Source organism: Pteropus alecto, unplaced genomic scaffold, assembly GCF_000325575.1.
Source record: "Pteropus alecto unplaced genomic scaffold, ASM32557v1 scaffold311, whole genome shotgun sequence".
Taxonomy (NCBI): Eukaryota; Metazoa; Chordata; class Mammalia; order Chiroptera; family Pteropodidae; genus Pteropus; species Pteropus alecto.
In genome coordinates, this window is record NW_006431916.1 from 4979866 (window position 1) to 5006261 (window position 26396).

Genomic DNA, 26396 nt, shown 5'->3' on the forward strand with positions numbered 1-26396 from the left:
GGAAAGAGAAATATACAATGTTAGTTCATTTCTAAACTTATTTTTCATGATATTACTATCTCGAGATTTTAATAAATAAGGACTGATTGTCATGATACTTAACAAAGTCTGTTAAGCGAAGGACATAATATACTAATTTGGATTTTACCCAACAGTCATTCTGTAAACATTTATTAACTCAAGTCCCTTTCCATAGTTTAGTAGCTATCTAGAGGTTTTTTTTTTTTTTTTTGTCTAAATCTTCATACGAAAATTTATATTAAAAATTAGTTTCCTGTATGATTTTTTTTTCTTATCATAAACTATTTTGCTTGAATTCAGAAATAATAAAATGGGTGATAATCAAGGATGGCAAAGGTGATAGGGTACATGTGGAAACCAATCAAACAATTATTTTAATCTCAGCGTCAAAACGTTCTTAGTATGTCAAGAAACTAGAGGACTGTGTCTCTGATTTCAAGGAGTTACTTGATTTTTAACAGCAATTAGTTCATACTCAAATATAATGTGCTGATATTTTAATCTTTAAGAGTGACCATATTTGGTACATTGCTAGATATAAAGAAAGTTCAATATGGGATTTGAAGATAGTGCTGATCAAAAGGCAGTGGTCTTGATAGTATTCAGTAAGTCTTCTGGTATTTACGGAAACACATGGTAACTATGTAACTTCATTGATCGATGACTCCAGAGTGGGGAAAAAATTTAACTAAGGCATTCTGAAAATAAGAAAGTTGAGGTAAGATACTGACTTATCGTGGTTTAGACTAGCATTTGATGAGGAGAAAAAAAAAACGACATGATTTAAATTAGGAGAAGGTCAGGGCTAATGTAATGCTTCTTGGGCCTCTGAATCATGGCTCTGAGTATTATCTTAAGAAAAGCAAAAAGCAGAATTTTCTCTTCTGTAATCTGAAGTTATCAAAGCAGTTACAAGTTGTCTTATCTGTTTGGTGGGGAAGATATGCCCTCTCTAAGCTCTACTGGGAGAAAATACATAGCCTAGATTTTATATTCAATAAACATTTAGTATTTAAAACATATAATACATATGATTAAATATATAGTTGAAAATAATGTTTAGGATTTAAGCTTTCTGGATTTGAAAATTCTACTTTCATCACATACTAACTATGTGGCTTTGTGAGTTAATATATCTAAACTTTCCATTTATTGGTATAATAATAAGAACTGATGATTATTGAGTATTCAACACATGTCAGTCACTATTCCAAGTGCTTAATATGTATCAATACATTTAGTCCTCAGGTCAATGTAATTGTGGTAGAAATTATTCTCACTTTATGGAGGAGAATTTCAGAATTTAAGCAAGGTCCCACAGCTAAACGATAACCAGGGATTTAAATGACCTGGGATTTGACCAATAAAGCTTGACCTCTCTACCTAGCACTTTTATCTCTTTTACTGTACTACTTCTCAAGATATGGGAGATAGTACTAGTACCTACTTTATGGAACTAAATGATTAAATGAAGCAATGCATATATAGTACTAAGTATAAGGCCCACTGCAGAGTAAATTTTCAGAATTGTAATGTAAGTTGCTATCGTTCGTCTGTATTGTATGTCCAAAGTATTCTAGGAGAATTACAAGCATTTAATTTAATCTTCACAATACCATTATATTATTATCTAAATGTGCAAGCTATAGAGAAACAAGGTATCTTGATAGAAACAAAATAATGAATGACAGAACCAGGATTTGGATTAGATGTTCTGACTCCATGGCTAATACTCTTTCTGCTATACCATTTTCTCTCCTGTTTCATGTTATCACAATTCTGGTATTGTTATTGGCAACTAAATGTGTGTCACTGAAATGTGTCTTCTTCATAATAGAGGGATTGCTATACACATGTGTATTAGTGAAGGTGATTTACTATGTTAATTAGAATTTTAACCTTCGTTTGCATAGTAATATTCAGTAATTATATAGGAGTCTGTGAGAATAACTAAATTGTTTTTTAGGGTAAAGTAGATCTAGAACGTTCTGCAGCTTCTTTAATGTCATTTAAATTATTTAGCATCAATATACTGAGTACAGAAATGTTTGAAAATGTGAATTTAGAAGCTAGAAAATCATATGGCGATTTGTAAACCAAAATGAATCAATTAATCTATTGCGAATGTTAATCAAAAGCCTGCGTGTATTGTTATTTATTCAAATCATACTCACGATTGGAATCGATTAGCCTCTGGAATTTGAAAGCCGGTTTCCACCAATCCGATCCATGGGAACACCAAATCGCCTTTTTGGATGATCTACTACTTTTCTGAAACAAATCAAGGAGAATATTTTTAAGCTAAAGTCCAAATTATCAACTATTACTTTTGCTCTTTTATTTCATGCAGATGTGGGGCTTTCTCCCGGAGTTAGAAGAACCTTGTAGTTATCAATCATCATCACTATGTGTCGAAGTAGGTTTTACTACCTTCATTTTACATCTGAGGAAACTGAAACTTAGAAAAATTAAAAAACTTATTCAAAATCAATTAGTCCAGATGAAAAGTCAGGTATTAGCATCATACCATTCTGTTGTATTTATTTTGGGTAAGTATCTCTCCCTCTTCAGATTTTGGTGTATTTTCTGTTAATTGAGGAAGGCTGCACTAGGTCAGTGGTTTTCTCCAACCTGTGTCTCATAATGATTCTTCTGGAAAAGATGGTGGTGGGAGAAGAAATGGTGTTGATGCCAAGACTGAATATGGAATAAATATGCCTCTCATGTATTCATTCAGATTTTACCTAGAGAAGCTTTGTATATGAAGGTCTCTGTTATATATTCTTTGTGTCAAATATTTTTTCAGAAAAAAAAAAACTTTATTATTAAAATAAAGTTTAAAAAATCTTACAGAAATCCTTAAAGCTTGTATGTTCTACATTATTTCTTTTAAAAGAAGAAACATTTCCATTTGATTTGTTATTACCATCACTTAGGGCAATCAAATCAAAATTTTAACAGGAGAGATCTCAGAACTTTGAGTGCATAATGTTCACTGGCTTGGAGCTAAGAGTTTTGAGTCTTCTTAATGAAGATTGAGATAGGTAGGAGAAGCTAAGAAGCTTATGTAAATAAATGACTTGTCTTAGTTAAAGGTAATTGACTTATAGATTTGCTAGCCTTTTTATCGACATAATAGACATGCAGAAAAGAGGACATGTTATAAGTGAACAATATTAGACGATTGTAGATTACAAATGCAATAAGTACCCAGATCAAGAAATACAACATCATCAGCAGTCAAACACTTTTGGAATAGGACAGAGTCTTAAAGGTTATTCTTCCAACAAATGTCAAAACTTCTGCTTCAGTTTTTTGACCAGCAATGATACAGCTCATCACTTGAACATCTCAGTGATGCAGGGTTAATTATTAGACAACTTAATCAATTTTCAACAACTTAAAGAGTTAAACAAGATTTGTTTCAGAACATTTTTAATAGCTTCTTTACTTCTTTTCTAATTACTTGCATCATATTGTCAATATATACCACACAATTTAAACACTAAAAATGAATGAAAACCACAGTATCTATGAGTTTTTTCCTTTTATCACTTACTATACATCTACTATGTATAAAGTTTTTTTTTTTTTTTTTTTTTTGCATGTGTGGCTGTCAGAAATAAGTCAGAAATAAATCTTTGGTTTCAAAAACCTGTAATTAAGTACTGTCAGATTGATAATGATTTAATGCAAATAGTACAAGAAAGAAGTCCCTCATTTTTCTTGATGTCAAGTTTTTATCTTAACTAACAGGCCCTATCAATATTCCACATATCACTATTAGGTAAATAATTTATTTAAAAATCTCTGAAAAGTATGGAAAACAATGGGAACATGAGAGATTTTTTCACTGTATCTGGCACATGGAAATTCTATAAACATTGCTTAATTCTAATTGAAACAATTAATTTAAAGGTAATTGTTTCTTAATGCTTTCTATATGTCAGTCACTGTACTTAGTACTGTGTATACTGATAAAAATAGGCATTGAACTTGATATGGAACTTACCTTCAAAAGATATTGTAGGAATGGGGCCATGTTAGATTTTTTTTAAATTTATTACTTTAAAAAAATCTAATTCAGCCTTCTTTTCTGCTGATTTACATGCATCTTCTTTTTCAGGCTGGCCTTTAGTTATGTTAGCCAATGCAGATAGCATCATATGTATGATCTTATAAGACTCTCCTAGACAACAGTTCAATTGAGGAGAATCAAGAAAAAAATATTTAGTGCTTATCCTTAATCTATCCATATTTCTGCCTCCATTCTTCAGACTTCTGAAAAACACACCTATTAAATGGTTTCTATTGATTGCACTTCTGGATTTCTTGGTACTAAATTAACCATGTATTTTTTAGCTTGATAATCAGATGGGAAATACATTAGCTGTAAAATTAGCATAAAATTAATGGTCAAGAGTTACAAGAAGCTATGCATATCAGTTGTGTTTAAAATCTTCTGATGTAATTATAAATAATGACTGTAGCGAAAAAGAAAAACTGTCTTCTTTATATTTATTATTTTTATTCACATAAGTAAATTTATAGACTCTTAAATAGCTATTTTTCTCACTGTAGTCAGAACATGCCCCTCCTCTGAGAGATGTCCATGTCATAATTTGCATAATCTTTGAATATGTCACTTTATATAGCAAAAGAGACATTGCAGAGAAGATAAATAAAGACCATGAGATAAAAAGATCATCTTGGATTATCTGGATGGGCCCAAACCAGTCACAGGAGCCTTTAAAAGTGGAAGCCGACTAAAGAAGAGTGGGTTAGACAGCTGCAGTCTGAGAAGGGCTTAACCTATCATGGAATAAAGAAATGTGTGGCCTCTATAAAAGTTCTCAAAAGAAAATGGGGGCCTCAGTCCTACAAACGAAAGAAACTGAATTCTGCCAACAACCTGAATGAGCAGGAAATAAATTCTGCCCAAGAGCCTCCAAGAAGGAGCACAGCGTACCAACCTCTTGACTCTCTCTGTGTCCTGCTGGCAAACCAGGCAAAAGAAAGAGCACAGAACTGCATGCAGGAGGAATTTTAGGGGCCACCCATTGGCTATCGATCAATCATATGGCTGCCCCTAATTGAAAAATAGACTGAAAAAAGTTTTCTAGAATGATATATGGTGACTGGAGAGGATATACTGGATGTTTGGCCTACACAATTTTAAGATAATAAATTGATGCTGCTTTTAAGTCCAGAAGTTTGTGATAATTTATTACCATAGCAATAAAAAATGAATACATTTGTCTCTGATTTAGGGCTGATGTCTATGTGTAATGTGGTAAATATGTAAAAAAAAATAAACGTGTTTTTTTTTCATTTAACCCTTAAATTCATTCACTAACACTTATAACTCCAGGAGATGGTAAGTCGGGAGCTACCTCAGGATGGAGGAGAGTGCTTAGGGGAAGTTCTGGACAAATAGAAAAAGGAACTGAAAAACCACCTCCTTTCAGATGTTTAAAAAACTGGTGAGAAGAGGAAGTCCACACCTGTGTGCTGACTTCCTAAAGCTTCTGTGGAATGGATGGTGTCATGAAATTTTTTTTTACTTTTTTAAATAGGAGTATGATGGTCACATGTATCATTGCAAATTTGCACATAGCCTTTATTGGTCTATATTACCGATGAGTTTTTTTCAAAAATGAAGGTAAAATAAATGAAGATAACATTTTCTTTTCTTTATTACAATTGATCTTCTTTTCCCGCTCAAGTGAATGAGAGGCAATATGGCATGGTAGAAAGTAAAATAGATTCTCTTTTTCATTTTTTCTTGCCCTGTTCCCTGTTCTTTCTTTCCCTTCCCTCCTCCACATTTTATTCAAAAAGTATTAGAAGCCAGGAGATGGTACACTTGGATTCTATATGATTCTTCTGCTCACTGATAGTGTGAGTGTTTGTAAGTCTGTTATCAATCTGAATTTCTTTCTTTTTTCATAAAATTCAGATAACACCTGCTCTGCCTATCTTCTGGAGCTATTTATTCATTTAACACACTTATTCGTTATGTGATATTTAATTGTTTTATGCATAACCGTATGTAACTTGTTCTCTGCACTGGGAAAATAGTGATCAAGGAGATAAACATTAGCTATTAGAAATCACATTTGACTTGAAAAAAGCTAATGAAGTCACACACCCGAAAACATTTCGTACATTTTAACTGATTTTACTATTCTTTCCTGTCAGTCTAGTTTCAAACTATTTGTGGCTTACTATTTTTACAAATAAAAGCTTTATAAAAGAGAACTATATCTAAAAAGTTGAGTGAAGAATTATTTCAGTAAAGGAGTACTACACCTTTGCTAAATATGGTGGTCCCTGAAAGAGCTTAAGGGTCTCAGGAACACGTAAGGGTCCTTAGAGCAGAGTTTGAAAACCACTAGTCAAGTGGACAGGGACCTAGGTCATGAATGCTTTTGTTTCAGCAATAGATCTATAAATGCTTTTGTCGATTTTATCAAATGTTAGATTAGTTGCAAATGATCAGAGTTATCTTGAAATCAAATAAGAAAAATAAATAAAGCAAAATATACAAAAAAACTCCATTGAATATTTAAATTTTTTTAGCACTAATAGAAAATTAGTGCTAAATTTTTTTAATATTTAAATTTTTTTAGCACTTCCATAAAGCAAATAAACCAAAAAATAATCATAGCTCAGTAAGTTAAATAAATTCTGTGTCTCTATCCATTCAGACGTAAAATAGCAAACTAGTATTTATCTTAAACTTTTTGCTGATATGAAATATATATAACGGTACTACACTGAAACACATACACGGACAAGAATACATAATGTGTAAAATATAAATGTTAAGAAAGAGAAATATTCTGAAGGCACTAAGGGAAAACTTTTTTCTGACTATCTGGTCCCTCTTGTGACAAAATAATGGTATGACATGGCTTATATTATATATCCATTTAACTTAATCTAACTTTTCAATTCTAAAATACTCAGAAAATAGTTTAAAGATATAGAATATCTAGCAAACTACTATAAAGAAAATGGATTGCTTATTTTAAATATGGCTTTAAACTTCATACTCAAATGTAGACTTCTTGTGACAAATAGAATTTTTAAAATTTATATTCTTTGATGATTCAATTTCTGAAAATGTTTTATATTCTAAAAAAAGTTAGAAAAATTGTATTTAAACTTTTTATTGAGAATCACTTCACATATACAAAAGAGTGTATAAATTTATTATGTTCAGTTTAAAGAAAAATAAAATAAATATTCCTATTGGCAGCACCAAATTAAGAAAGAGATTAATATCAGTAGTTTAGAAGTCCCCAATACTCCCTCTTTCAAATTGCATCCCTCTCACGGCTCAGTCCCAGAAGTAATCTGTAAATTGAATTTTGGTGTAATAATTCATTTGATTTTACTTATAGTCTCTGTGTGCTCTTCAAACTCTCTTGTCTAGTTTAGGTTGTAGAATTTTATTTAAAAGATATCATGTATGAATTCTTCTTGACTTCTTTTGGAAAATATTACATGTTTTGAGACTCATCTATGTTGACATGTATAGCTGCTGTTGCTTAATTTTCATTGTATAATATTTCATTGTATAATACACAACAATTTATACATTCTATGGTGGATAAAAATTTGAGGTATTTCTTTTTATGTTGTTATGATTATATACTGTTCAGCTGAAAAAGATGTTACAAATACCTGTAGAGCATACATAAAGATTTCTTTACAGTATATATTTTTGGAGTAAAATTGCTAGCTATGCTTATACTTATTTTTATTATATAGTGCCAGACTCTCTTCCAGGGTTGTGCCAATTTACACATCCAAGAACAGTGCATGAGAGTTTCTATTGTTTCAAATGTGTGCCAACTCTTGTACTGTCGACTTTTTAATTTTGCCTGTCTCACGCTTTTGTAATCATTATTTCCTAGCGGTTTTAATGTGCCTTCTCTGAATGCTAATAAAATTGATCACCTTTTCATTTGTTTATTAGTCACTTGGATTTCTTCTTATGGAAGTTCCTGTTCAAGTCTGTTCCCTGTTTTATATTAGTTTATTTTTCTTTTAATTATCAATTTGTAGGAGGGCTGCATATACTATGAATATTAGACTGTTAGATATATGTAAATATTCTTTCCCATTTGTGATTAGACTTCTTTATTGTCTTTTATGATAATCTTTAATGTTGTTTTTAAGTTTATCAATAATTTTACATTTTGCTTATTAAATCATCTCCACTCTAATGTTATGAAAATATTATCCTATGTCATCCTAAAATCTTATTGTAGTTTTGCCTTTAGTATTTACATTTTTAATCCTTTTGAAATTATTTTTTATTTATGGGGCAAGATATGGGTCATGTTTCTTTTTTTCTATACCCGTACCTAATTATTTATCAAATTTAGATTCAACTTGTCAATCTTTGGCAATTTTATGTGGATTTGTATTAAATTTAAGATATAAATCAACTTGGAGAGAATTGAAATCTTTATAATATTGAATCTTACTATCTAAGATCATTTATTTATGTTATCTTTAATGCTTTCTCATGTACTTTTATAATTTTCTTCATAAAAACCTCCCATAGCTTATTGGATTTGTTGTTGTGATATTTAAGCATATGTGCTGTAAGTTTTTTAATGGATGTCCCTTACTAGGTTAAAAAAAATTTCCTTCTGTTAGGTAGCTAGTCAGACATGAGCAACAGAGGGAACACAGGAATAGGGGCCCAGCCTAGAGACCTCCCAAAGAACACCACAATGGTAGACTTCTGGGTACGCTTAAGTGCATTAGATAAAGAGTTATATAGCAGCCAAGTGTCAATCAAAATGTCCTCACTTGCCAATCACCTAGAAATGCCTTTGAAATCACCCATGATGGCCCAAATATAATGTAGACATTCCCACTTCTAGGTCCTTTTGCCCTTTTTATTGTTGGTCATTGTGGTTACAGTGCTCTGTTACAGCTTTTCACTGAAACCATGTGCTTCCTTGGGGCATTCTTTGTCTTCCTAAAAAATATTTTTAATAAATCTTTTCTAAATCTCACTGACCTGTGATTCTTCACTGCGTAGATGAGGAAGAACCAAGGAAAACTGCTAACTATGTGTTTGCATCGTCCTTATCCGTCTCCCTCCCCCTGCTATTGGGGCAACAGTGAACTCCTATCAGCCCCAGTGGTAACACTTCTATTATTAGTTTACTAGTGATTTCAATAATGAATAGACGTTTAATTTTACTGAATGTTTTTTTTCTGTATCTAGTCAGATGATATGGCTTTATTTCTTCAATTTCTTAACTTTATTAATTGACTGTCTAAAGCAAATCACTCTTATGCTGTATTTTTTTATAAATCCAACTTGATAATGGTGCATAATCTTTTTGATATGTTACTGAAACTGTTTTGCTAATTCTTTTGATAGGAATTTGTATCTATCATCACTAATAACATCTTATAATTTTCTTTTCTTGTTCTCTCTATATATGGTTTTGATGTCCAGATAATGCTATTCTCATGAAATGACTTAAGGATGGCACCTTCGTTTTTGTTTATCCTTTTGCGATTTATTTAATTACATCATGATCTGAGAACATGTTCTGTATAGTAATAAGCCTTTAAAGTTTTTAAAGCTTATTTTGCAGGCAGACACTTCATTAATAGTTGTTTTTTGTGAATTTAAATATTTTTTCCCACAATTGTTGGATACTCCACAACTCTATTGATCCTGCATATGGTTTTTAGTTCCAAAAAAAGAAACATATGAATTAGAATATGGAGAATATTCCCTAAAAAAATGGTCTGTTTTGCTGTTACATCTCAAAGAGGCAATAAAATGCTTGGTCTCTTTCAAAAAAGACATTAGGCTCCACCAACACTGAGTAATATGCAAAAAGGAATAATATTGTAATGGCTAATGAAAGCTGTTCTTTTAAATAGTTCAGTAATTTAGATTAGTAAAATATGAAATTAAATTATTTATTAAGTAATATAAATTATAAATATTATAAAGCTTAGATGAGTATAGTAGCCAGGCTCCAATAATTCTACCACAATGCAGTCTCTTTTCACATTTAAAGAGAGCCAATCTCTGTAACCAATCGTATATAGTGGAAATGACTGATGATGTATAACTTCCAAGCCTAAGTAATAAAATATATTGCAACTACTGCCTTGCTTCGTTGGATCGTACTCACTCCAGGGGAAGTCAACTGCCATTTCCTAAAATCACTTTCACAGCCTTATAGAGAGGTTTATGTGGCAATGAACTAAGGCCTCCTTGCCAACAGCTAATGAGGAACTGAGACTTCCTCTGTCAGCCATGCTAGTGGTCCATTTCCGAAATGAATATTCCCAGCGCTGGTACAGCCTTCAGACAACTGCAGCCCTGGCCAACTTTTTTACTGTAACCTTGGAAGAGACCCTGAGCCAGAAGCACCCAGCAAGTATGAAATGGATTTCTGATGCACAGAAACTGTATGAAAACATAAATGTTTATTATTATCTTATGCTGCTAAGTTTTGGGCAACTTATTTGCACAGCAATAAATATTTTATACAGTGAGATTTGTAGTGCTCTGGGATTCTACAAGAGAAGAGATCACACTCAATTTGGGGGTTCCAGGAAGAGTTTACAGAGTCTGTGGAAATAATAAAACAAATGGTGACCCATGAATCCTGCAACCCTGATTATCATAATTTAAATTTAAAGTCTGGCATTAAGAAACGACTATAGGAAGACAGAACTATATGAATTTGAAAGAACTGATATGTGAGAATAGACTAAAAAGAATTCAGCAAGGCCCTGTAACGAATAAAAAGGAAATCATCAAAGTCCACAGAGTCACATTTAAATTTAAAAGAGACAATTAAGCTTCTAAATTCAAATTCCAGAATGTTAGGATAAAGGACCACAATGAGTCTGAGTGATGATGTACTTTTTAGGAGCCAATATATAATACCCTTTTATCTCAAGTCTACATTTAGAAAAAATAGAGAAATAAGACATAAATGATCACTACATCAAAATCGAAACGTCATTTTGATCAAGCTGAATGTAGAATATGACTTTAATATGCATTTAAAAGGGCTTCCTTCCATTTCCTCTCTGTGTAAAATAGACTTACAAAGTAGTCATGGTTATTCAATAAAAACAGGAAGAAAGGAGATAAGCAGAACTGCTCAACTACTCCTCCCAAATTGACTTAATAGATAAATATATCTGCTTCTTTCTCAAAAGAAGTGAATAAGGTTGGGCAAGGCACTAGCTTTTCCCTAACTGGAGTTCCTTTCCATGGAACTATGAGACTGAGAAATATAAGTATTAATAAATGGAACACATTTAGAATGATGAAAGAAAGTGCTACTTCATAAGGAGAAAGTTGACTTATGACTTTGGGAATTCTATCTCAAAAATAATAATCCAATTTTAAACAGATTTTATTAAATTTTTGATGATAGTTCTGACTAGGCATGTTGTCAGCTTCTAAAGTTTTATCCCAAGGAACGGGTCCTAAGAACAGGCATTCAGAAACAAATCATGAGCACTGGAAAGAAACAATGAGATTTAAAGGGTTTAGTGTAAAGTAACCCAGGCATACTTAGTTTGAAAACTGTAGAGCTGTAAGACAGGATAGAGGAAATCTTTATCTGCTTGACTTATGAAAACTGTTTGAGAGTCTAATGAAACTTTTGAACTTTTACCCAGAAAATGGATTTACACAAAAAAGTTTTCTAAAATTTTCTTTTGAAGGAGTGGGTAATGCACATTTCAAAGTGTATTGTATATGGAATCAAGTATTATCCTTTGTGGGAGAAAGTTTTAAAACTTCATGTATGAGTTTGGGTAGGGAAAAGGCAAAGGGACTTTCTCATTCTGTGATGCTGAGCTGGGGTGGGGAGAGGCAAGCAATAAAGAGCCATTATTGTAAAAAATGGCTCAAGATAATTTTCCTGAAGCACATTTCTTATGGTCTAGCCAGTCTTTTCAGGTAGGAGGAAAGAAGCATGAAAATAGGGCACCATAGTCTGAATTCTTTTCTGTGATTCTCACTCTGAAATGGAGCCATTTTGAAATACCAGCTTTGGGCGTTCTCAAATAAGAGCTGAAAAGAAATAGCAAAACTCATGAGATACTTAGGCTGGCCTCAGTCTGTGGCATTGCTTCACAATGAATTAGAAAGGAAAATGATATGCTAGCATTTGTACCTTTAATCTTTGGGGCTGTCATCATATCTGACAAAATAAAGCTAGAATTGCTATTATCAACTTTAGTCTGAACGTCAATTCTGGCTTAGGCTAGAAAACCATGTATCATTGGTACAGTTTTCCAAAATGATTCAATGCATACATCCTAATAAACTTCACTGTTCCTGAACTTGGGCAAGTGCCTTATTCATACAGAACTTTAATTTCTTTATCAAAAGCAGCTTAGTTAACTGAAAGCCACTGGACTTGGAGTTTAGCAATCTGACATTCTAGCTAGGTAATCTCGGGAAAGTAATTTTATCTCTCTGAGAATATAGCAATAAAATGGGATAATATCTTTTTAGGATATTATACAAATTTAAAAACATATAGCAGAATGTTAAAATGGGATTCCTTCTATCTCACTTTTGGTTATGGCCTCAAAAAGCTGAGGAAAAAAAAAGTGGTATTTCTTCTTAAATTCCAAAGTGAGGTGCTAGACTTATGCAGTATTTGCAAAGGAGGTTGCTACAAACTGGTTTTTCTAATTTTACTCAATAAAAAGATTGATGTTGAATAGGTGAAGAAGAATTTCTTTAGAGCAAGTTATTAGAGGACAGTGGCACTTTTCCTCCTCTTTCATATAGAGGAAGAGCTTCAAGGAAACCACACAGAGAGCTTGACATAGACCCACTAAAGCAAGGTAGACCTGAGAGAATAGTGTCTATGAAATCCAACGAGCAAGAAGCTGTGAGAATTGGTTCGCTGCCAGAGTGAAGTGATGGTTATATAAAGAACAGTTTCACTTTCAGTGACCAGAGTCAAGGATGTGGGTTTTCTGTGGAGCAGATGTAGGGTGAGCACGTGGGTAGAGTTGTCCTAAGTTAGTTATAAAAGGAACCTTCCCCAAAAGACTTTTGGCCAGGGGTTATGGGTGAGTCAACCTCAGCAGGATGCTGGTGGTGATGTCACATGAAGAAGCTGAGAGAGACGGATGAGGATGAGAAGTAAAACTGAACTGAACTGCTGAAAGAGAAGCATTGCTGGAGACAAGGATGTTTATATCAATGTCTCCAAGGGAGATTATGCTATGACTCCACAAAAACATCCCATGATACGGATTCAGCTTAGAGCATTTACTAAAGCCAGAGAGCACTAAAGCCAGGTCATAATATCACTCAAGTAAGACCTTTCTTTACTCTCTGCTCTCCACCCCCAGTATTATGGGAGACAGAAGGTAGCTCACTGTAGTAGGGGAAGAGATGAGGGTAAACTGACTGCAACTTTCTTCCCAATGCAGCTTCCCAGATTGAAAAGGAGAAACTTTAGTAATATTTGTGGTTTGGGATAAGACATAAGAATGATTATTTTAGTTACTGAAATATGGATGTTTTTCTAATAAAAGTGACTGAAGGAATATTTATTATTTCAATGTGACCAGTAGAACAGTAATACTTGCTTTTACCTTTATCCAAGAAATAGGAAACAACAACGCCTACTGAATAGGTTTGAATGCACGTGTGTGGGCATAAAGTTATTTTCTGATTATGTCCTATGGAGTCTTCCTTCTGTTTCAGTTTAGTGGTTATGATAACAATGTGATGGTGCAAAGTGTTTATTGACCTGAATCTATAGAATATGTATATTTGTGCTGAATATCTTCATTGAACTTTCTAGATCCACTCCACCTTTTCCCATCCTACTTTCAGTCCTAAACTGTCTGGATCACAGAAAAGTTCTTGTGCTTTCTGGCTTTGATTTGGGGAAGGCAATGGGTAGCCTTGACAGGAAAGACTAAGAGGAGAGAGGAAGTAAGGCCAGGATAATTTTCCCCCTGGCTCCCTCTTTGCAAGATCACTTTCTTCTGCTCCATTCAAGGCGTCTGACTCTTTGGACTAGGCTTTCAGGCTATTGCACCATCCGTTATGATTTACCCAGTTTTCTACAAATAGTCTTGCTGTGAACAAACACTTCTCAAATATTTCTGTTTCTTGCAGGACCACTGATTGATACAATGACATTATCTGCTTATTGATCTCAAAATATTAATGGGAGAATTAAAGCAGTAATAATTGTGAAAATGTTTATAATAATTAAGTTCAAATACAGAGTATTACTACTGTTATTGTTTTTGCAAGGTATTTTCAATATTGTGTGAAGTGAAGGAAAACATTCTTTAGAAAAATTCCAGGCAAATCATCAACACCTTCTAATATTAAAGGGTTATTCAGGGAGTAAATACTATTTTGCCAGGTAGAGCTATTTCTTTTTATCTGCATAAATGAGATGGCCATTCATTAACTTCAGGTTTTAATTAAGAAAATATTTAGGACTTTGAAGCATAGTTGAGTTACCTTTGTCCTGAGAATTAAGTAATTTTGCACATCTATCTGAAATTGAAATTAGTAAATGTTAAATATAATATAAAATAGAAAACAATAGATGGTTCTTTGCTTTAATTTAACATGATCTGGCATAGACCTTGCCTTATTTAACTTTTTTTTATTTTTATTTTTCCCCAGCTGTTCATTCCTTCTTCCATTTTCATCACTTACAGACCTTTTCAAAAGCAGAGTTTAAATTTTTCTCTTCTGCATATTTTTTAGTAATTGAAAATAAAATAATGCATTTCATATGTTTGAGACTCAGGGTTTTAAAATCAGGAGCCATGTACAACTGTAATTCAGGGATCTATAAATGTGGATGGGAAAATGTTACATCCTTAGTTTTATTATCCTCTAAGTAAAATATAGCATTTGCTTCAATTATGAATGTAGACAACAAATCATAATAGTATTAGCAGTAACTAGACCTTCATCACGAATGAAAATCACAGATACATTCAGATCACATTTTAGTCGTAGATACTTTGAAATTGTTTTTATGTTCAGTACTACTTGAAAATGTTTTTGGATCCATCTTTTAGATCTTGTTATTTTATGTATTAATACAGAAACATGTATGTTGTCATATTATAAATTAATTTTTAAAATTTTGATAATTCTGTTTTTATATATTGGTAAACTTTGGACTTTTATGGTTTTAACCATTTAAAAATAATATTCCGAAAAGAGATCCATAGGTTTCACCAAGTGCCAAAGTGGCCTATGACACCCAAAAAAGCTTTGAATCTCTGGATAAAGTGATGGATGAGATCTTTAGGGCTACAATATAGAAACTGAATTTCAGACCTATAACCTTCTCCTGCTGAAAAAAAAAAAGATACAACATGCATGACTGAGAAGGAGGAAAATTAATGGCATATACATGAAAACCATAGGTGTTTATAAGCATCAAAGAGTTTGTGTACATTCATGTATATTAAAGTAACAAGGTATATTCTGGCTTTGTAAAACATTCAAAAATAGATAAGGAAGGAGTAAAGCTAACTGGACTAAAGGGCCAAAGCCATTATCTCATGTAATGTAATAAAAGAGCAGTAAATAACCTTGGGTACAGCTCTCTAAAGCAAAAGTACTATAATTTTTATGAATCTCCTTTTTACAAAAGAGTTGCAAAACTTTAAACTGTACATTCTTGCTACTAAATATGTGAAAAATTTCATTTTAGTCCTGTAACTTTATTATATATTTAAATAATCTGAAAAATCTTTGTAACAGATGATAGAAAAATTCAACCTTAAGTCTTGTTCGAGTTACCATTATAATTTGCAAGACATCTAAAATTATTTTTCTATTAAAATTCAAAACATGTATAGAAATATTTTATGTGATTGCTATTACTTATCTCCCATTGTTTTCCAATATGTAGATTCAATATTTGCTTTAAGACCAAGAATAGGATTTCCTATATAAAAAAAATGAATCCTGAAGAAAAATCTCATAGGATATGCCCTTGGAATTTAATTCGAAGGAGTGAAACACCAGCTATGAAAAATAAAAATTAAAAAGATATAAATTATATGTAAATAAGAAAATTGTTCATTTGTATACATCATCTTAAATAAATCCTAAATAAAATAATATTGAAATTAGAGGTCACAGAGTAAAATGAACCGAGTCTCTTTTCCAGTTGCAGTCATGAAGCAAAATAAAGAATGTAGATTAGAGAAAATCTTCAATTTGTCAAGCTCATGGGTAAACTGTGCAAATGCATTAGCTCTCCTTAATACCTCCATCCTTTTGGAAGTAGTTGGAGGCGAAGGGAAAGGTAGAGAAAAATATTATTTTTGCAATTCTATGTTATAGGTAGTGCTGGGTTCTTCGTTGGGGGACATATAATGACTTGCTTTTTTTTTTTTTTTCTTGTATTGCTGGCAGTAATTGGGGATCATTATCTAGAGCCATCATTTCATTAGAGTTTGCAAAATAGAGATATTCTAGTTCTAGCATCTCATCTTCACTTATTAGCTGGAATAATTCTACCTCATGTACTGATTCTATCATTTCTTTATTGTTTTAGCTATAACAATTCTATAAAGAGAAAATACCACCTCATCTACTGTTAGCTATTTAATGATGTAGTTAGCAAAAGAAAAGTAAGCTTAATGTTCTGTTTATTTACAAGAATTCAAAACAATGAGTCGATAACTAGCATTCACCAAAGATGATCAATTAGTTTTAAATATCATTTAAAATTCAGACATTGAAACAGATTTGATGAATTATAGTTAATGTGTTTATTGATGCTTAGATTGTCATACTTCTACCAGTGGCAACCTCCTCTAATTGGCTCTTGAGTCCTTTGACCTGACCTTAATTACAGTGAGCTTCTCAGCCATTAGGTTTGACAAGATATTTAAGCTCAATTTATACATTTTCTGCCCCATATCTTTTTTGGAAGATCTCTGTTTCTTTAAGTGAGAAATGATATTGGGAAACATCAATCTGGGCACTTAACTTGTTGATTGACCCTGAATGGTGATTGTTTTGCAGAATTTTTAATTTATGGACTAAATTATGAACTCATGCTGATAGTAATTCAGAAGCATGGACATTTTGAAATCATGGGATATTTAAGTACCGAGAATTTTTATTTTTTTAACATGTCCAGTTTACAACTTTATCTCATTTTTAATCCATGTTGTGAATCTCAGTTCTTATTAGCATCAGGAGTGACAGAATTAGAATAAAAAATAAATACTTAATTGCTTTTCTCACAAAACATAATCAACAATCTCAGAATAGCAATACCAATAGTATCACTGCCAACATCATTTGTCAAAATAATTTTAAGATTTATTTCTTTTATGTTTCATATATTTCACTAGATATACACAGTCAAGTTATTTTATTTCATCACTTGGAATAAATCTTAATTGTACAGTAATGCCATCAATTAGAATATATACTTAAGTTGTATTGTTTCAATTGTATTTTAATACTTAGGTATGTTTTTTTTTTAATATTACACGTAAAATACTTAAATGGTTCCAAAGACAATACAAGTTATATTTAAATAAGTCTAGCTTTTATTTTCAATCTTTTTACCTTTTTTTAATTTCATTATAGACAACCACTTAAAAAAATTGTATATTTATTTATCTTTATTTTTTAATCTAAGAATTTTTGCATTTGTATTATTATTTTATACAGTAATATACTATACTCACATTTATCCTTCTCGATGTTACTAATTAACATCATAAATCTCACTCTGTACTAGTATATATAGATATCCTTCATTCTTTTTTTTCAGTTTCATGCAGCTGCATCTATTGTGTGTCAGTTTATTCAACCAATCTCCTTTTGATTAACATTTGTGTATTTTATTGTTACAAATAGTTCTAAGATGAATAGCCTTATGCACACTTTTTCTGTTACATATTTTTGCTAGTGAGATTTTTAGAGTCAGGAAGGCTAAGCTAAAGGATTAGTGCATATGTTATATTGCTGGAGAGTGCAACATTCACCTCAATATGGGTTCTATTTTACATTCTAATCAGCAACATATGGGAGTGACTTTTCCTTACAGTCTCACTAATTATTTTTTCATTTTTATGGAGTTTTGCCATTTTAGCTTGTAAAAAATAGTATATCAGTGAAGTTTAATGTGCTTTTTTTCCTTATTATGAGAACGGTTGGCATCTTCACACAGTTAAGAATCATTTGCATTTTTTTCCATAAACTATTTTTTACTCCATTTTTTTGTAGCTTTGTTCTTTTTCTTCTCTATTTTTAAAAGTTCTTTATGTTTTAAAGATTAACACTTTGTCTTTAATACGAGTTGAGAAGATTTTTCCAATTTGTTCTTTTTTCTTATTACTTTATGGTATCTTTTGACATGGAAATTTTAAAACAATATGTAATCAAATTTATTTATTTTTCTTTATTTTTTCTGAATTTTTCTGGTATTTGCATCAATTTGGAAGATTTTAACTATTCTTTCTCTGTACCAATGTTTTCTTCTAGTACCTATGTGAATTATCTGTTTTTTTTTTCCCTTAGAATTCTGATCCATTTTGAATTTATCATAAATGTATAGCTCAAGACCAGACCGATTTTATTATTTTTTTGCCATATCACAAATCACTTATTCAAAATCTAACCTTTTGCTCATGAATATGAGGTGCTCCTTTTTTAATATCTTGAAGTTATATATATAATTGAGTTTATTTCTTGAATGTCCATTCTGTTTTATTTTTGGTTTCTTCATTATGCTATTGAAAGAAAGGAAAATTAAATATTTTGAAATATGTGGTAGGACTTTTCCTTCTTTTTTCAGGGTTTTCCTGGCTATGCTAGTTTTCATTTCTTTCAAATGGTTTTTATGATAACTTCTTTAGCACCAAAAAAACCTGATGGTATATTTGATTGGCATTGTTTGTAATTTAACTTAGGAACAGCTGTTATCTTTCTGTTCTTGAGTCTTTTGATGCAAGATCATAGTATGTGTCTCCATTTGTACAAAACTACTTTTTGCATTTCAGCATTATTTTTATAGTTTTTCTCATGTTTGTTGGACATTCTCTATTAGTTTTATGTCTTTATGCAATTGCAAATGAGGTTTTCTATCTTCTATTTGATTTCTGTTTATATAGAAGGGGTATTAGCTTTATATGGTTATGCACTTTATGTTTTTATCCAACAGTTTTGCTGTCCTTGTTTTTCCATTGATTATATTGGTTTTCCAACTTATAATTTGTAAACATAGTTTTATATTTTTTCCAATTCTTATGTCTCAAAATATTTTTTGTTTCCTATATGCATTTCTAAAATATGGTGGAAATAATGGGTATTTTTGTTGTTGTTGTTTCTCATTTTAGTAAAGTTTCCAGTATATTTCATCATTAAGTAAAATATTGACTTGTGGGTTGAGGTACACACACACACACACACACACACACACACACACACACACACACACACACACACACACACACACACACACACACACACACACACCATGTTAACAAATTATCTGTCAATTCTTATTTTATTCACTTTTTAAAAATATACGAATAAATATTAGACTTTGTAAAATATCTTTTCTGCCATCTGTGGATATGATCACATGCTTTTTCTCCTTTGCTCTATTAATATGATGGATTACATTAAAAGAAATCCTTCTGAACACACTTTCCCGGAATAAACTTTACTGATTAAGACATGTTATATTTTTAAAGTGTTGCTGTATTGTGCTTGCTAACATCTTATCTATGATTTGTGCTTTGATATTAATATATGAGATAGGTCTAAAGTTTCCTTATTAAGATGTAATGTTTGTGATTTGGGGATTAAAATTACATTTGTTTCAGGAAATGAACTTGGAAAGTTTACTTTTTATTGTACTCTAAAAGTTAACATAATATTGAGATTATCTGAAAACTTAAGATTTGGTAAAATTCTCCTGTGAAAATATCTAGATCTGGTATTTTCTCTAGACAGGCTCTAACAAAAATTTTCTGTGGTAATTAAACTGTGTTTTTGCGGGGGGTTGGTGTTTGTAAATGATATTAAAAAAATATCCATTTTTTCTAGGTCTTCAATTTATTTACATAGAATTGAGCAAAGTAATTTCTTGTTCTCTAAATTCTTCTGCTTTGATGGTTTATTATGATTATTTCCATCTTGTCATTTCTAATTTTGCAAGTATGATTTCTACTTTTTTCTTAATTAGATTAGCTCATAGCTTGTCTTTTTGTTAGTTTAATAAAAACAGGTTTGCATTAATTTAGTATATTCTGTGTTTTGCTTTATAAACTTATTGATTTTGATTTTTTTCATTGTTAATTTCTGTCTCCTGCTTTTTTCAGCTTTTTTCTGGCTAACTTTACTGCTCTTTCAAGATTTTTGCTGTATAGTGTTTCCTTTATTTTTATTTTTATTACTATAATGATAATTTGAATCTGATATTTACTTTATCTATCTATAATATTACATTGTCTTTATTGCTATTTTCAATAGGGTGTATAGATTATTTTGTATTACTCTTTGACTCCGCAGCTTATTTAATAAGATGGTTTATACTTCTAGGCAAAAGTGCCCTTTTTTCTCTGGTTTTGTCATAAGTTCTAGTCTTAACTGCAGTTTAGTTAGTGAATGCATTTGGAATACATCTGTTCTTTAGAATTTCTTGAGAATGTTTGTCACCTCAGCTGTATATTTTCTGAATATTATATATGCACTTGAAAAAAAGTTATATTTTCTGTTATTGAGGTTCAGAATTCCAAACAGATTTATAAGTTCTCTTTATGTTGTATATGTCTTCTATAAGTTTTCAATATACAATTTGTCTTGGATTTGAAAACATGAACCAAAGTCACCTATTATTAACATGTGTTTTGTCTATTTCTTAGCATTCCCTGTGGTTTCTCTTTGATATACGTTAGTGCACTCTTTTTTATTTTTAATTTATGTTTTTTTTATGTATAATTTGTCCATTATTTTATTGCCAACCTTTCTAAATCTCTTTATTTTTAATTGTGTCTCTTAAACACAGAAAACTGTTGGATTTTTCCTTTCTCAACAATCTGAAATATCTGTATTTTAATAGGTAAGTTACACCTATTTACATTTATTGATATGATCAATATTTTTGGAAGCTATCATATTTTAAAAGTTATATTTATATATGAGAGTCTTTTATATAAAGTTTTTCACTGTGTCCTATTTTTTTGTGCTCTTTTTATACAAGAGTTTTAATTTTTATTCTTATGGTTATTTTTGTAGTAATATTTTTACATAAAAACCATGCTCTTCCCTCTTTTTAGTTTTTGTTTTTTATTCTTTAGTAAAAGATTCATTAAATTTTGTTGATAATTTTTTCTTTTCCTTCTCCATTTCCTCAAGCAACTAGTTGTTGTAATATTCTTTTATCCCAGTTAATAGCTATGAAATAATCGAAACCTCATTCTAAATTTTATATGCTCTCAATATTTTCCTTGAATCATTTGGTACTTCGATGTACCTATATTGTCAAATTGTATAACCGTAACACATGACATTCATTTTCTTGCAGCCATCATTTCACTTTAATTCTAAAGTTAAGCTCACACCAATTCTTATGATGATATTTCTCCAGTCACTTGGGTTGCCTGAAGAAACTAAACTAGTAGCTTCCTCAAGAAGTTCTCATGAGCGAAATATTCCCTACTTTTTGCAGGCTTATAATAGTTTATTTTTAACCTTTAGAGGTAGAAACCTGTTCAAATGAATATTAAATGCTTGCCAATTTCCCTTTATGTCTTGCAAAATGAGCAATGTTAGATAGACTATATAGCTCCTAATATAGTCTTTCTTTTTGACACTTCTTAATATGATGAAGCCTTAATGTAGACTATATTTATAATGCAGAGATTATAAATATAATATTTATGCAATACATATTTGACACATATGCTATGTATATTATTATAAATTTATGTATAACTATTTACATATAACACTTATGTATTGATTTTCAAATTATTTAGTAGTTGCAAGACCCAGAATTCAAAGAAGTAATACCTATTAGAAGGCACAATATTTTCATCACTTATCTTTTGTATCTCCATGACCTTTATAAATTACTTTTTAAACATATCTCATCTTGCTTTGTGTTATAATTTGTTATAAATATTTCTATGTTTCTTATTAGTTTGTGGTTTCTTTGAAAGCCGAAGACTACATTTTCCTTCTCTTTTCCACCCTAGCCCAATGCAGTGCCTAGAACATAAATGGAATTGATTTATATTTGTTTTATTAAAATAGGGTCTAAATTTCAAAATATAGGTGTGGATTATTTTTTTTTTAAGTACAGGTGGTTAAATTATAGTTCTAAAGTGATGATTTTATTTTCTAGTGTAGATTTGAGAAACTTTTAGAACAGAAGTCTAGAAAATTGCGTCTTGTGTGCTGAGAATCACTGAGCATACAAAGTCATAGAACCATGAACAAGCATGACAGGTCCTAGAACTCCAGGTCACCAGACACGGTTGGAACAAAGATTATGTAGATGAATGCATGAAGAAATGAGGTACCAGATTATGAAATACTTCATAGGATTTCACTAAGAAATTTGTTTTTATCTTGTAAGCAATGGGAACATTCCACAAAAAGGATTTTTGTGTTAGATGATCCCTCTGGTAGAAAATAAAGGATGTGTTGATGGTAAACAGATGGTGATGGTGGTGGAATTGGAGATGAGGAAAAACTTGAAAAATAAAAAAAATGTGAAAAAGACAATTTAGGCCAGAATTAAGAAAACCTAGGGGAAAAAATATTCTGTAGATATTTAACATATAAAACAAATAGGGTTTAGAGAATTTAGTGAAAAATAAAATGCTTAGCATGAACAAAAGGAATCCTGGTAAATTCTCCAAATTCCAGATTTTGGTAATTGAGTGGTCTTTTGTGCCATTGTTAATATGAAATCTATAGCATGAGGAACATCGAGGGGGCAGAAAATGAAGTGTTTGGAATGATTCTTTTAAAGTACTGACAGTTATTAATGATTAAAGGGAGATTTAATTGCTTTAATTCTGTTATGAAAATCAATAGTTAAAAAGTACTCATTTAATTTTAATGAAGGTAAGTGACTATCTCCATTTTACAGATAAATACACTAAGGATCATAGAGGATAAAATTCTTATAAAAGTTACACAGCTAGAAGTGATCAGAAATTTGGCATAAGCATACTTGTTCTGATTCCAAGTTCTGCAAGAAATCACTACCTTTTGGTATAGGAGAGTTGAAATACTCTCATAATTTGAGAAGCTTTGTATGACGGATAAAAAGAAAAATGGTATTCTGGTTACCTCTAATAATAAACAGAAAACTCAGTTGACCAGAACATTGATCTCATAGTTCACTTCTCAAACATTGTAGTGTCTTACAATAAGTATTTTACATCTGCATGCAATAGAATCTTCCTCAGAAAACAATATGACAAAAATATAAACACATGCATATTGTAGTAATCATTTTGCTCCCTAAACAATTATATCTGAAATCACATAATTAAACTCACAAATAAGCTGATACACTGTCAGATCTATTTGCCTAAAAGGCTACAAGGTTTTCATTGTATTTTTTATGTGGCATTCTCTGTTTCTGAACCCAATGTGGAAGAATTAGAAAATGAAAGTTTCCTTCTCCAAATGCTTCGCTTACCTCTGTTTGCCTTTGTGATCTACAGAGCCAGCTGAGAGCCTGTCCATTGGAGAGCCGAAACCAGAGAAACTCCTTTTTTTCTTTGTTTCAATCACGTCATTCTCCAGAGACACAAGTTCATCAAGAAGCATAAGTTTAGCTGCCAGATCAGCAGCTGATTTCCCTTCCCTCATTATGGGTGGTGACTGCACATCTCTGAGTCCAGAATCAAAAGCCTATCGGGCAGGAAAGGTGATTCCATTCATTAAGAAATAGAAACCTCAATTATGTGCCATCATCAATCTGCATTTAGTTTTTGCTATGTTTAGCTGACATGCCTGTCATGGAGCTTGATTTCTTATGCAGCTACGATCCAGAAAGAAAGACTTTTGGGTACAAAAACAAAGGAGTCGAAGTATACCCAAAAGAAATTAAAGGAAAACCAAACCACTCAGAGAGCCTGTTTCTAAAGTTTAATATATTAACTGACCATTCTTTCAGATTCTTTCCCAGTAACAACTGCATCCTTTCTTATTCCTATTACGTTTTAGCTATATTTTTTTAGTCATTGAACTCATGACATTTTTCTTTGAATTTGATTGGTTACAATGTATTTATATTGCATATTAGATTGTGAGTAACTGGAGGGCAATGGCTCTCTCTAATTAGTCTTTTATTTGCTCTATTCAATGCCTATTCTAGTTATTTTGCTCATAATAATACATTTCTGATGAATATTTATTGAATTAATTTTGAAAAAAGCTTAACTCATTATTTTTTTCGACACTCATTCATTCCTTATTGATTCAAATCACTAAGCATACACTATGTACCAGGTTCTGCATTAGACCTAAGGGACACAAAAATGAACAAAATCCAGTCTCTGCCCTCAGGGAGCTTACCATCTTTATTTATGTGACCTATTAACAAGTATTAATGAGTATCTGCAATGAATTAGAGCTATCCATGACTTTATTGTCCCATGTAAAATCTCTTGTTGTTTACTTATCTGTTACACATATTGCCATTTTGTACCTCATCTAAGTTACAAAAGTATGTGTCCAGTTTGTGAAGTCTAGGCCCAATCGCAACATTTTTAAAATGCTCCTATTAATAATCTTGAGTCACTGTCTAGTCCAAGACATACCACTTCTTTTCCAACAGCCTGAGAATATTCCCCTATGGGAAGAAATTTGGCTCCAAGGATCTCTTGACTTTCCCCCTTTAATCACATTTTCCATGTGCCAAATTCTTGGTCTAGGCGAGGCTCTTTTTCATCACTTCCTGTCTTTTCTTCTTGAATGATTTCTTCCATTCTCTATATTTTCTCTAATAACACCAGAGTAGCATTTTCCAGCCTTTTCAGCACTGACTCCAGCAACTCTCATTAGAAATACTTACGGTCTGACACATAGATTCAAAGCTATTGGGCCTGCTGTTTCCTAAACCAATCAACTCTGCACTAAGTCTAATCAATTCTTTCTGGAAAACCTCTCTTGCCTCTGCTCTTTCTGATTCCATCAGTAGTAACTTATATCAGGTACTCTTCATTGCTTAGCGTACACTCTTAATCACTTTATAACTTGTTTTTCTATTTTTTTATATCTCTCTCTTTTTTATTCTATCCTGAATATTTCCATGAAGTTAATTAACTCCAAACACCACTTTCATATAAAGAGAAAAATTAAAATATCTTCTAGCTCTTTGTTACTTACAGTGCAAAGTCCACAATATGGTTTCAAATTCCTCTTAAAATCTCAACTTCTACCACTTTCCTATATAAGACTGACAACTAGAAAGTGGAGAAGGGAAGAATGCTATAATCAGGAGAAAGAAGCTCTAAAGAGCAGGAGACAAACATAAAGGGCGAAGATAGGAGATTTTTACTATCCCTCAGAGCACCCTCCAAAAAATATGCTTTTATTCCTCCAATTAACATACACACAAAATATTTTGCTTCTTTTTAAAGCTATTCATAAACAAAAAGAAATCATAGAACTCATACAAAATTTGTACTTTGGCGAATGCATTTCAGACTATGTTATTTAAGAAGTACAAAAATATATATTTCTAATAAGATCATATAAATCAAATTAACTCATCTTTCTGTCAAGATGCCTTCACATTTCTTTACTTCTATACTCTTGTTATGGCAGGAAGAAAACAATAATAAAACTACTCAAATTTTGACATGTAAACAATTTCAAATTTTACATAAAACACTTCAACTATGTAATTAATTTAATTATAAATATGGCTGAAATGGAAATAAATATTCTCTTTTGATTTTTGTTCAAGGAATTCAAATCTTTGTTATTACTTCCAGTTTTTTAATATTTAGGTACTTGTTTTTCTCTGAATCCAAAGTGAAGACATGACATAGAAAAAATGCTGATTTCCTTGGTTATGTGTTATCAAAGCATCTCCCTAATTGTTAGCAGCACCTGCTTCTGACATTAGTAGAAATAGTTTATGTTCATAAAAAATATATAAGTTCTCTTAGGGTAGTTTTCGTTACCTCTGTTGCTACATCCACTGAGAGCACTTTTCCTGAGCTCCACAGCATCAATGTCACAGCGAGGATAAAATGCGTACTTGCCAATCTCCAGTCCAGCATCTAAGGGTCACATAGATCAGGGTTACCATTTATTAGTTTGGCATATAAAA

At 31.5% G+C, this 26396-nt stretch overlaps 1 protein-coding gene across 1 annotated transcript; it reads right to left on the reverse strand.

Moving 5' to 3' along the window:
* Window positions 1–2207: 2207 nt before the first annotated feature.
* Window positions 2208–26346, reverse strand: OSTN (osteocrin). Its single transcript, XM_006906180.1, has 3 exons — window positions 26248–26346; window positions 23751–23965; window positions 2208–2292 (listed from the first exon to the last, which is right to left on the reverse strand). Exons 1-3 carry the CDS (start codon window positions 26344–26346, stop codon window positions 2208–2210), a joined length of 399 nt encoding a protein of 132 aa, XP_006906242.1.
* Window positions 26347–26396: the final 50 nt, after the last annotated feature.

What these genes read in the sequence shown, in the direction of transcription:
- OSTN (XM_006906180.1), bottom strand. Translation starts at nt 26,346, where the DNA reads ATGCTGGACTGGAGATTGGCAAGTACGCATTTTATCCTCGCTGTGACA. An exon ending in CAGTGGATGTAGCAACAGAG is followed by an intron (nt 23,966 to 26,247) that starts GTAACGAAAACT and finishes CCTGCCCGATAG; the next exon opens with GCTTTTGATTCTGGACTCAG. An exon ending in GATCACAAAGGCAAACAGAG is followed by an intron (nt 2,293 to 23,750) that starts GTAAGCGAAGCA and finishes GATTTGTTTCAG; the next exon opens with AAAAGTAGTAGATCATCCAA.